At 58.2% G+C, this 11,673-nt stretch overlaps 1 protein-coding gene across 1 annotated transcript; it reads right to left on the bottom strand.

Annotated features, from left to right (window-relative positions):
* Nucleotides 1-92: 92 nt before the first annotated feature.
* On the bottom strand, nucleotides 93-11,503 carry TNFRSF10B (TNF receptor superfamily member 10b). Its single transcript, XM_048287480.1, has 10 exons — nucleotides 10,857-11,503; nucleotides 5,628-5,760; nucleotides 4,891-5,019; nucleotides 4,397-4,511; nucleotides 3,232-3,317; nucleotides 3,033-3,119; nucleotides 2,871-2,911; nucleotides 1,944-2,045; nucleotides 1,399-1,468; nucleotides 93-1,312 (listed from the first exon to the last, which is right to left on the bottom strand). The coding sequence occupies exons 1-10, from the start codon at nucleotides 10,902-10,904 to the stop codon at nucleotides 1,035-1,037; spliced, it is 1,089 nt and encodes a 362-aa protein (XP_048143437.1). The 5' UTR covers nucleotides 10,905-11,503; the 3' UTR covers nucleotides 93-1,034.
* Nucleotides 11,504-11,673: the final 170 nt, after the last annotated feature.

Below are 11,673 nucleotides of genomic sequence, written 5' to 3'. Positions count from 1 at the left end.
CCCTCTGCTCTGGAGCCAGGCTGGGAGAGCTGGGATTGTCCAGCTTGGAGAAGAGAAGGCTCTGGGAGACCTTCAAGCCCTTTCCAGTGCCTAAAGGAGCTCCAGAAGAGCTGGAGAGGGACTCTGGACAAGGGCCTGGAGTGCCAGGACACGGGAATGGCTTCAAACGGAATGAGGGTCACATTAGATTAGATATTTGGAAGAATGATTTCACAACGAAATTGTTGTGGGTGGGTAAACACTGGCAGAGAGGCTGCCCAGATAAGCTGCCCCATCCCAGGAAACATTCAAGGTCAGGCTGGACGGGGCTTGGAGCAACCTGGTGGAGTGGAAGACATCCCTGCTCCTGGCAGGGGCTGGGCTGGACCGTCCCTGCACTGTCCCTTTCCTCAGGCAACCCCAGTGATCATAGTGCAAGTCAATCGTTCCCACTCTCCCCTTCAAGTCCAGTTTCAAACTGGTTCCTAAGAGCAATCAGAACCACGTAAAACACAGCTTAGTCCACAGAAAGTAACTCGAGGCCCCAGCTGAGCTTGCAGAACCACCAAGCATGCAGAATGAAGCTTACTCAGAGACGTTCTAGAAGCAGAAGCCATTTCATAATGCCAGGAATCCTTTGAGGAACGAGGACAATCCAGTTTAAAAAGCGCAGGGATTGCCTCAAACCCTGCCGAAGTCCTTCTCTGCGCTGATCCCGAGGATATCCGGGTAGTACCGGCGCTTCCGAGCGAGGTGGTCCCAGGAGCAGCTTGAAATGATTTGAGACTTTTCGCTCTGACCCAGTGAAATCCAGAAACCAGCTTGGATGTCACCAAGGAAGCACCAACGTCGAACCTGTAACTCCAGCAGAGGGGGGACCCCGAGGCTCGTACTTGGTGTAGGGATCAGCTCCTCCTGGCTCAGCTGAACTCTGTGATGGCTTCAGAAGGAGAGGAGCCACAGCAGAGCTATGAGCAGATAAAATTCAAGTGTTCTGGGAGGTATTTCATGGATTTAGCTCAAAGGAGGGAGGCGCAGGTTCCGCCCCGCTCCCTTCAGCTCGTTTCGTACTGAAAGGTCCCATTGTTGACCAGCGTGGAGGAGATGTCCTCTGCCACCCCACCCAGGTGCAGCTGGTCCAGGGTCTCCAGCAGCGTGTTCACGGAGGCCTTGGTGCCTTCCCTATTCTGCCACTTGTAGAGCATCTGGTAGAAGGCGTCCTCCGTCCTGTCCAGGACGATGTCGTTCTCCTCCAGGTGCAGGTTGCGGCCAAATCTCCTCCAGTTGTCCATGGGGATCTTTTTGGCAAAGATGTAAAAGGAGAGCCGCAGCACTGCAGGGGAAGGGGACAGCTCAGAAGGGGCCGAGCCGGGGCAGGAATCTCAGCCCCACACACATCCCTTGGGCCCCAGCACTTACCGCGTTTGGGGTCAGTCTCTGGCGCTGGAACCAGCTTCCTCTTGGGTCTCTCACTCCCACTCTGCGGCACCTGGAATGACAGTGTCACTCCTGGAATGATGATGTCACTCCTGGAATGACGATGTCACTCCCGGAATGGCGGTCTCACTCCCGGAATGGCGGTCTCACTCCCGGAATGGCGATGTCCTGCAGCACCCACCAAGCCCCAGCACCAGTGTGTGATCTGTGGGGATTGGAGACCCTCTCCCTCTCTCCTGGGGCTGTTGGGGCAGGACACCACCACCCCCCCACCCCCAGGACATCCGTGTTTCCTGGCTCTGGGACGGCAGCAGGCCCCGAGATGGGGGACACACGAGCTGCGTTTGCTCAGCATCAGCGTTAAACCCTCCGAGGGCTCTGGCACTCGACTGCAACGAGCTGATTTCACCACCCTCATCCCACCAAGAGACCCTTCACCACCTCCCTGAGTGGTCCAGCCCTGGAAGCCCCCCAGGCTGATCAGATCGTGGCCGAGCACGAAGGGGCAGAGGGTGCCATTCACGTACCAAGGGCTCTGCCACCGGGTGCTGCTGCTGGCTCTGCAAGCGCTCGTTGATGGAATTGTCCTCTGTCCCTGTGTACCACGGCAGCTTCCGGAACATGGAGGTCTGTGCCAGGGGAGAAGCACAAACCGTGGTGGGTGACCCAGGGAAGGCAGGACCCTGGGATCCAAGGGCATGGATCACCTGCTCATCCTGAGCTTGAAGCCCTCCCCTACCCTGGGATCTCCACTGGAGACCCTGCATGTGCCAGCACTGCCGCCAGGGAAGGGTTAATGGCACTGAGGAGGGGGCTGGAAGCACCCAGGGCACTCCCAGAGAGCCTCCTCTGCTTGGCCCAGCTCTCTCACAACCCTAAAGGGAGAAGCCTCGTCCCCTGCTCCTCCAGCCTTCCTAGGAATTCCTGGATGAGCCTCATCCCCTGCTCCTCCAGCCTTCCCAGGAGCTGTGAATGAGCCTCATCCCCTGCTCCTCCAGCCTTCCCAGGAGCTGTGAATGAGCCTCATCCCCTGCTCCTCCAGCCTTCCCAGGAGCTGTGAATGAACCTCATCCCCTGCTCCTCCAGCCTTCCCAGAAACAGCTGGAAGAGACCCATCCCCTGCTCCTCCAACCTTCCCAGGAGCTGTGAATGAGCCTCATCCCCTGCTCCTCCAGCTCTCCCAGGAGCTGCTGGAAGGGACTCATCCCCTGCTCCTCCAGCCTTCCCAGGAGCTGTGAATGGCCTCATCCTCTGCTCCTCCAGCCTTCCCAGAAACAGCTGGAAGAGACTCATTCCCTGCTCCTCCAGCCTTCCTAGGAATTCCTGGATGAACCTCATCCCCTGCTCCTCCAGCCCTCCCAGGAGCTGCTGGCCACATGGGGAGCAGAGGGCAAGGGGGACCTCACCCCATCCCACAGGCAGAGCCATCCCCCGCTGCCACCCCGGGAACTCACCACCATTTCGTAGGGCCTCCTGCTCGAGCGTCTCCCATCCCCTGGAAGATGGAAACAGGGCTGTGATCCCTCTTCCTCCAGGCAGGGCCCTCTTCCCACCCAGCCCACACCGGTGCAGAGCCCCCGGCCCAGGCGGGTGCTCCGGGGGTCCCCTGCACCCACCTGGGGAGCGGCAGCAGCACCACCAGAAGCAGATTGCAGCCAGAAGAAGGATCGCGACCGCGACCGCGACTGGGATGGTCCAGGAGTCTAAAGCAGATAAAACAGGGGTGTGGGCAGCTTGCTCCGGGTTTCCCCTCAGCAGCAGCTGCCACCCCCACCCCTCAGCCCATCTGGCCTCCCCCAGCATTCCCCCACTCACGGGTGGAGCCGGTGTCCGTGGCAGGACCGCACTGGAGGTCACTGTAGGGTGTGCAGGGTTTCAGCACCACTTGACCCTCGGGACACCTGGGAGAGGGGGAGACAGGGCGGGCTCAGCAGCTGCAGCTCTGATGCCATTTTGGTTTTTGTTTTTTTTTCCTTATATATTCCCTGTGTTCTTTACACGTGTGTTTGTGGATCATTGTATCAGTGGCCAGTTTTCCCAGGAATTTTCCATGGCCTTTCCCTAAGCAAAAAGACAAAAGGAATTCCAGAGCTCTGAGCCCCGCAGAGCACAAGGTTTTTATCCTATCCTGGTTCTTCCTGGCTACCAAGGTTGAGAACAACTCTTGGGGATACATTTCATGGAGAAAGTACAGCCAATGCTGGGGGGGGGCTCCAGAGAAGGCGCTTGACCTGAGGGGAAATTGCACCACCACCCGTCCTCCTAATTGGTGCTTTTTTATCAATTACACTAATTTCCTAAAACCTATAAAAACTGTATTCGCCCCATGTGAGCAGACTTTTGTGGAGCTCCTCCATAACTGCCCCTGGAGGCCTCCAAATAAAGACCCATTTTTATAATATCTCCTCACTAAAATCACCCAGAGGTTCATTCCCAGGCTGGCAAAAAGGCAACGCTCCAGCATGGACCCCGTCACATGGGAGCCACCGCGTCACCCGACAGCCACCGTGTCACCCGACGGCCACCGTGTCACCCGGCAGCCACCGTGTCACCCGGCAGCCACCCTGTCACCCCACAGCCACCGCGTCACCCCACAGCTACCCTGTCACCCAACAGCCACCGTGTCACCCCACAGCCACCGCGTCACCCAACAGCCACCGCGTCACCCGATGGCCACCCTGTCACCCCACAGCCACCGCGTCACCCGATGGCCACCACGTCACCCGATGGCCACCATGTCACCCGACGGCCACCGCGTCACCCGACAGCCACCGCGTCCCCCGACAGCCAGTGTGTCACCCGATGGCCACCCTGTCACCCCACAGCCACCACGTCACCTGATGGCCACCATGTCACCCAACAGCCACCATGTCACCCGACAGCCACCGCGTCACCCGACAGCCAGTGTGTCACCCGATGGCCACCATGTCACCCGACAGCCACCGCGTCACCCCACAGCCACCGCGTCACCCCGACCCACCTGGGCTGGCACTTCTGGCACATCTCGCAGGGGTGGTCGGGTGGGCAGAAGGTGCCGTTCCTGCAGGCACACACCGTGTTCCTGATGGGCTGGCAGCCATTCACCTCCACCTGATCTGGGGGACAGAGGGGACACGGCTCCATCCCGGCTCCTCCGCTCCGACCCCAGCTGAGCCGCAGGGCCGGGCAGGAGCAGGTCACTCCCTGCTGTTGAGTTTCAGCCTTTCCTGCCCCACAGCTGCCCGTACCAAGGGAAAAGCAGTGCCTGGATCAAACTCCACCAGCAGCTTCCAGTGCTGCTGGGAGCCTCGTCCTCCTGCTCCTTGCGGAGGTCTCGTGTCCAAGCTTTGCACAACAGATGTAGGAGGTCTGCACAAATTCCAGCCCCAGCCACTCTCTGGGGACACTGCAGGTGACACTGTGCTCTTAGAGAGCTCAGCTGGACCCAGCCTGAGCCATCAGCCCTGGTCCCACCTCCCCCCTTCCAGCTCATACCTTCCCTGCACTTCCTGCAGTCCCGGCACTGCCGGAGGGCGTTTGGATATTCCATGTACTCCCCATCTTCGCAGGGCACACACTTGCCAGAGCTGTTCTGTTCCTTACACTCCTCTGCAACGTAGGTGCCTGAGGAGAAAAGGGCAACTCTGAGCACATGGGGAAGGGGCTGGAGCCCCAGGAGCACCTGAGGGAGCTGGAAAGGGGCTCAGCCTGGAGCAAAGGGGGATCAGGGGGGACCTTGTGGCTCTGCACAAGTCCCTGACAGGAGGGGGCAGCCGAGGGGTCGGGCTCTGCTCGCAGGGAACAGGGACAGGAGGAGAGGGAACAGCCTCAGGCTGGGCCAGGGGAGGCTCAGGGTGGACAGCAGCGGGAATTTCCTCATGGAAAGGGTGGCCAGGCCTTGGAATTGCCCAGGGAGGTTTGGAGTGCCCATCCCTGGGAGTGTCCAAGGAATGATGGAAGTGGCAGTGACAAGGTGGGGATCAGGGCACAGGCTGGATTTGGTGGCCTTGGAGGGCTTTTCCAAGCTGAAGGATTCTGTGATTCCACCACCAGCAAAGCTCAGAGGCAAATGAGGAGCCAACAAAAGGAAAATATTCCCATAATGAGTGCCGAGATCCCTGACAGTGGAGCAGGGGGGAGCTGGAGCTGTGCTGCCCCTCAGGAGGAGCGAGGACACGGAACAGGAGCACAGAGAGGCTGCAGAGGTGGGATCAGCGCTGGGACCACCTCACCTGGAGGGCACTTCTGGCAAGAGAGGCCATTGGCCGCCAGGTAGTAATCGTCCTTCCCTCCCCAGCCTTGATCCAGGAGATCCAAGCTGTCCCTGCTCCTCGGTGTGACAGCACTGGTTCCCAAAGTAGCTGCCTGTTCAAAAATACAGAAAAAACTTGGGTTAAAAACCACCCCAACCCACGGGGCAAGGGGAGAAAGGGAAGGGCGAGAGCTGCTGTGCCCAGTGAAGCGGGAGAGGAGCTCCGGGATGGCTCAGAGTTGCCGGAGCCAGCGGCCAAACCTCCCCTTGACTCAGCCAAAGGCACTTCCTCCAAACCAGGGCCGGTTTTTCCTTGGCAAAGCCTCCGGAGGAGGTTGGGAGGATTGCAGGGGAATTCCAGGTGCCAGGTTATCAGCAGGGCAAAGAGGCGCTGATGACCCCTTTTCCTTCCCCAATTTCTGAGCGCACCAACAGCCCCGAGTGGAAGGGGAGAGTCGGGAAGAGGAACGGGTTTGTGGGAGGAAACCGGCCCCGTGTCAAGGCTGGAAGGTGCCCACAAGAAACCCCTGGGTTGTCGCTCTGGGCTCCCAGGGGACAGCACGGCCTCGTGTTCCTGCGTTTTCCCTCTGATCCTGCCGTGGATCAGGAAGAAAAGGCACATTTCCGCCAGCTCTCCACGCCCTTTTTCTGCTGCCTCAGCTCCTTCCGCCCTGGCCGGGTCACTGCGGGGGGACGATGCCAGCATTTGTCCCCTCAGGCTTTGGGGGAGTTTTGGGCACCTCAGTGTCCCCAGTGGGGACAATGCCATTGGTGTCTGAGCCAGCACAGGGCTGCCCCACGGATATCCATGGATATAAACCGGCCCTACAGCACCTGGCCCATGGATATGAACCTGCCCCACGGATATCCATGGATATGATCCTGCCCCATGGATATCCATGGATATGGACCTGCCCCACAGCACTGCCCCACGGATATCCATGGATATAAACCTGCCCTACAGCACCTGCCCCATGGATATAAACCTGCCCCACGGATATCCATGGATATGATCCTGCCCCATGGATATCCATGGATATGATCCTGCCCCACGGATATCCATGGATATGGACCTGCCCCACAGATATCCATGGATATGATCCTGCCCCACGGATATCCATGGATATGAACCTGCCCCACGGATATCCATGGATATAAACCTGCCCCATGGATATCCATGGATATGATCCTGCCCCACGGATATCCATGGATATGATCCTGCCCCATGGATATCCATGGATATGATCCTGCCCCATGGATATCCATGGATATAAACCTGCCCCACGGATATCCATGGATATGAACCTGCCCCACGGATATCCATGGATATGAACCTGCCCCATGGATATCCATGGATATAAACCTGCCCCATGGATGTCCATGGATATAAACCTGCCCCACGGATATCCATGGATATGATCCTGCCCCACGGATATCCATGGATATGATCCTGCCCCATGGATATCCATGGATATGATCCTGCCCCACGGATATCCATGGATATAAACCTGCCCCATGGATATCCATGGATATGAACCTGCCCCACGGATATCCATGGATATGAACCTGCCCCACGGATATCCATGGATATAAACCTGCCCCATGGATGTCCATGGATATAAACCTGCCCCACGGATATCCATGGATATGATCCTGCCCCACGGATATCCATGGATATGATCCTGCCCCATGGATATCCATGGATATGATCCTGCCCCACGGATATCCATGGATATGAACCTGCCCCACGGATATCCATGGATATAAACCTGCCCCACGGATATCCATGGATATGATCCTGCCCCACGGATATCCATGGATATGAACCTGCCCCACGGATATCCATGGATATGAACCTGCCCCACGGATATCCATGGATATAAACCTGCCCCATGGATGTCCATGGATATAAACCTGCCCCACGGATATCCATGGATATGAACCTGCCCCACGGATATCCATGGATATAAACCTGCCCCATGGATGTCCATGGATATAAACCTGCCCCACGGATATCCATGGATATAAACCTGCCCCATGGATATCCATGGATATAAACCTGCCCCACGGATATAAACCTGCCCTCCAGCACCTGCCCCTCCACCCCGGGTGGCAGGGACTGACATGGGCTGCAGGAGGTACTTCCCCTCCCCCCCCCCCCCCCCCATCCCCTCCCCAACACGGAGGGTAAAATCTGCCTTTTAAAGCAAATATTTCCCCCGTGAGTCAGGAGCTGCCTGGAATGGCTCAAACAATAGAGACGCCGTCCTGTCCCCTGTCCCAGCACCGGTCCCGCCTCCTCTCCGGACACTTCCCGCGCCAGGACAAGGCAAAACTGGCTGCGGCAGGTCGGGGATGGTCACGGGGCTGCAGAGGGTGACGCAGAGCCACAAAGCCACCACTGACACCGGCCAGGCCACGGCGAGGACAAAGCCCACCACAGAGCCCCCGCGCCCCGGCCAGCCCGGGAACGGGGCCAGCTCCGGACTCTGACTTGGAGGGATCAAATCCATGTCCCTCCAACGCCTTCTGGCTCTACATCTCCCAGGTCCTGGCTCTGCTTCTCTTTCCCCAGCTAGGAACGTTTGCAAGTTTGTAAAGTGCTTTTTTTTATCCACTTGAGGAGCTTCAGCCACAAGGGCTTCACCCACTCTGGTCTTGGAAATCCTGGGAGCAAAGGGACAATTTGTCCCACTTCCATGCTGTCCCCAAGGGGAAAAAAATCCATGTTTGTTGCCTGTTGAACTGTGCCACGCTGTGAGGGTGATCACAGCGACAGCACGGCGCTCTCGGCAGTTTGGAAAGGCCCCTCGGCCATGGGATCTCACGGCTCTACAGGGGAGCAGCAACAAGTGCATGATAAAGTTATCAGCCCACAGCACCCACCACTGCTGCCATCCCTGACCAAACCACCGGTTGGAAAATCCAGCCGTGGGTGATGCCTTCGGTTTGAACTTTTACATTTCTCCAATCCTGCGCTGCCTGCTGGGTCACTCTGAGGTTTCCTGTGGCCTCTCAGCTGCTGCTCTCTCGTGCTGGTCACACATAACAAACCCTCGCTAGGTTTGCTCTCCAAGGACACCTCCATTGTCCCAGCCCCCAAAATGTGTGAACTAAAAGCCTCTGAAGAGGAGAGGCAAACTTGGGGTAATTACATCATTAACGGAGGTTAGAATTGGAGAATTAACCCTGATATGCAAATGGGTCAAACTTATAAAAGGCTGAGGAACCCGGAGTCCATCTTGGGTGGAGCCTTTGGCCTGCCCAGGGTGAACCTTTAAAGGCCCCGCAAATCAATCCCTGCTTTTATTTTCTGACTCTCGTCTGGCCTCTGTTTTCAGGAGCCACATCGAGGCATCACAGGCAAGCCACGGTAGAATTCAGGAGTTTTCACCCACAGTAAACAACCCGAGAAAGCCTGGAGGCAGAGGAATTAGAGGCACCACGGGAATCCCTCATCAGCCTCTTCCTTCTGGGGGATCAAGTCTGGAGAAACAGCTCGGGAAAGCATCAAGCTTTGAGCTTTCTCTGCTTCCATCCTCAATTTGTTTTTCTCCCGAGGTGATCCCAAAAGGAGCTGGACCCTGCAGGCGAGGACAGACCCCTCGCTGAGCTCCTGACATGAACATGGATGAAACACCCCGCAGCCCCTGAAGGCAGCACGAGAGAACCAGGGCTAAAAGAGATGCCGGGCAGACACCTGATGTCATCTGCTCCAAGGACATGGGGCTGATGCAGGCGGGGATTTTCCCCTGGAATTCCTGCACGTGGAATTTGAGCTCCAGCAAACTCAGTGATCCAGGGCACTCATCCTCAGAAACCTGTGGCCTGTGTCCAGGTCGTGATGCAAGAGAGAGAGGACACACCGACGCAATATCGTACCATGACACGGTGAATCATCAGCCCGAGCAGCTCCCCTCCCCCTTTATTAAAAAAGGAGGATAAAAAGTAAAATAAACGACGCTGTTACGAGCGTGGCCTTCGGTGATGGGTTTAGTAAGGCTTGACTTTATCAGGCCAGTCTAAATAAACTCCGCTAAAAAATGCAGAGAAGGAATTGGATGAGAAGCTCCCACTAAAAACCTGTTAATGGGCGGTGCTGATGTAATTCCAGCGCTGCGGGAGCAGAGCACGCCGGACTCCGTCAGGGCCATGGGTTTACAGGCCAGCCCCGGGAGAGAAGTCAGGGCAAGATCTCTGGGATAAAACCCAGGGCAGGATCCTCCCGACTTCAAGTGAATACTTCAGGTATTTCCCGACTCTCCAGCATCCAATCCACGGGGAGCTATGATATGCCCAGGCGGAGTTTGCGATCCTCAAACTTTGTGCCACATGTTTGGTCGTCATTCGGGCGAGTTGCATTCCTGCACCGGCCAGCCCCGAGCCGCCCGCATCCCAACCCGATGTGCTAAAACATCCACAGGAGCTGGCAAACTCGGCTTTGGAGCGAAGGGAGTGGAATTCCCCTACCCTGGGAGCCGAGCTCCAGGTCCAGCCTGCAGCCTGTAATCACCGTCCCCGTCCCCGCCGGGCCGTGTGCTCGTGAGATCGCCTTTCCCATCGCTTCCCATTCTCCTTCCAGGCTGCTGCTTCCCCCCGTCCCCGGCCTCAGCCTCACGCCCTCCCTATACCCTGAACCCACCCCCCTGTGCCGGGCCCAGCTGAGCCCCCCTGGTGCCCACCTGCCCAGGTGAAGCCCCCTGGCCCCATCGCCTCAACACCCCCATCCCCCGGGCCAGGTGAGCCCCACCGCCGCTGCTTTCCCTGACGCCCCCAGACCAGGTGAGCCCCCCCAGCTCCCCCACGACCCCCGGAGCAGGTGAGCCCCCCCGACGCTCCAGTTTCCCCCGACTCACACGAGCCCTTCAATCGCTGGGAAAGGCGCCCTCCCATCCGCCGCTGCCCCCCAGGTAACCCCACCCCCCCCCCACCTCCATCCAGGGGCACCCCTCACTCACACAGCCCCCGCCGCTTGGCTGAACCCTCACCAGGGCAGCCCCCAAACACCCCGATATCCCCTCCTCACCTTTCCCCACCCCCTCCCAGCCCCTCGCCGGACCCCGTCCCACCCCGCCGCTCCGAGCCCCTTCACGGCGCTGCAAGCCCGGGCATGTCGCGACAGCACCGCGCAGCCCCGACCCGGGTCCGGACCCCCCTGGCCGCGCTCCCGGAGAGTCCCCAGGGCCCCACGAGCCCCGTCCCCACTCACCGTGACCAGCAGCAGCAGAGGGAGGCAGCGCCGCCGGAGCCGGCGCATCGTGAGCGGAGAGCGCAGAGGCGCAGGGCGGGCGCGGAGCGGGCACGGAGTGGGTCACGTCCCGACACCGCTCTGGGACAGCCGCTCCAAACCACGGCGTCGGCAGAATGGAGAGCTCAGGGCGGGAGGGGGCATTTTTATAGCAGCGGGGCGGGACACCGAGGAAGAGGAGGTAAAAGGGGCTGTCCCAGCGCAGGTCCCCTCTGTGCAGCCTCCGCGTGTTCTTTCGCGAGCGAAACCGCAGGAGGTTTTCATGTGCGGTTTGGTTTGCCCGAGAAGCTGAACTGGCTTTCACAGAACTTTTGGTTTTTAGCGTCACTTATTTTCTCGTTTTATCGCTCACACCTCAAGTGACCAAATCACTTTCGAAGCTCCTGAACCACACGGGAGCCCTCAGGAATGATTCCTCAGGGTGTTGCTTCTCCCTCCATTTTGCATTTTTTTCCTATCACTCATCGGGCTCGAGCGAGCAAAGCCGCGGGGGTTTTGTGTTCCGGGAAAAGGGGGTTGAGGGGGACAGTGCCTTGGTGAGAAATCCCGGGATTCTGGTGGGGTTCAAGGTGCAAAGGCACAGCACGGCAGCCTTGCAGAAGCTCGCCGTCTCACCCCTGAGCTGGGAAGTGGGGAAATTCCGCCTCGTTTGTGGTTTTTTGTTTTTTTGTTTTTTTTTTTTTTTTTTTTTTGTGGGATAGAACTCGAAATGGAGGGAAAAAAAACCGTAAAAAGTTAAATCTTTGGACTTTCTGCTGTTACACAAACGGCTCTGCTG

The sequence above is a fragment of the Corvus hawaiiensis genome, chromosome 27 (assembly GCF_020740725.1).
Source record: "Corvus hawaiiensis isolate bCorHaw1 chromosome 27, bCorHaw1.pri.cur, whole genome shotgun sequence".
Lineage (NCBI taxonomy): Eukaryota > Metazoa > Chordata > Aves > Passeriformes > Corvidae > Corvus > Corvus hawaiiensis.
Note: the sequence above shows the minus strand (reverse complement) of the source record. Positions and strands in the feature narration are given on the sequence as shown.

Coding starts and splice junctions, on each gene's coding strand:
- TNFRSF10B (XM_048287480.1), bottom strand. CDS start 10,904: ATGCGCCGGCTCCGGCGGCGCTGCCTCCCTCTGCTGCTGCTGGTCACG. Junction 3,318..4,396: donor TGCCAGAAGTGCCAGCCCAG/GTGGGTCGGGGT, acceptor CCCCTCTCCCAG/GTGTCCCGAGGGTCAAGTGG. Junction 2,912..3,032: donor GTGCTGCTGCCGCTCCCCAG/GTGGGTGCAGGG, acceptor TCCATCTTCCAG/GGGATGGGAGACGCTCGAGC.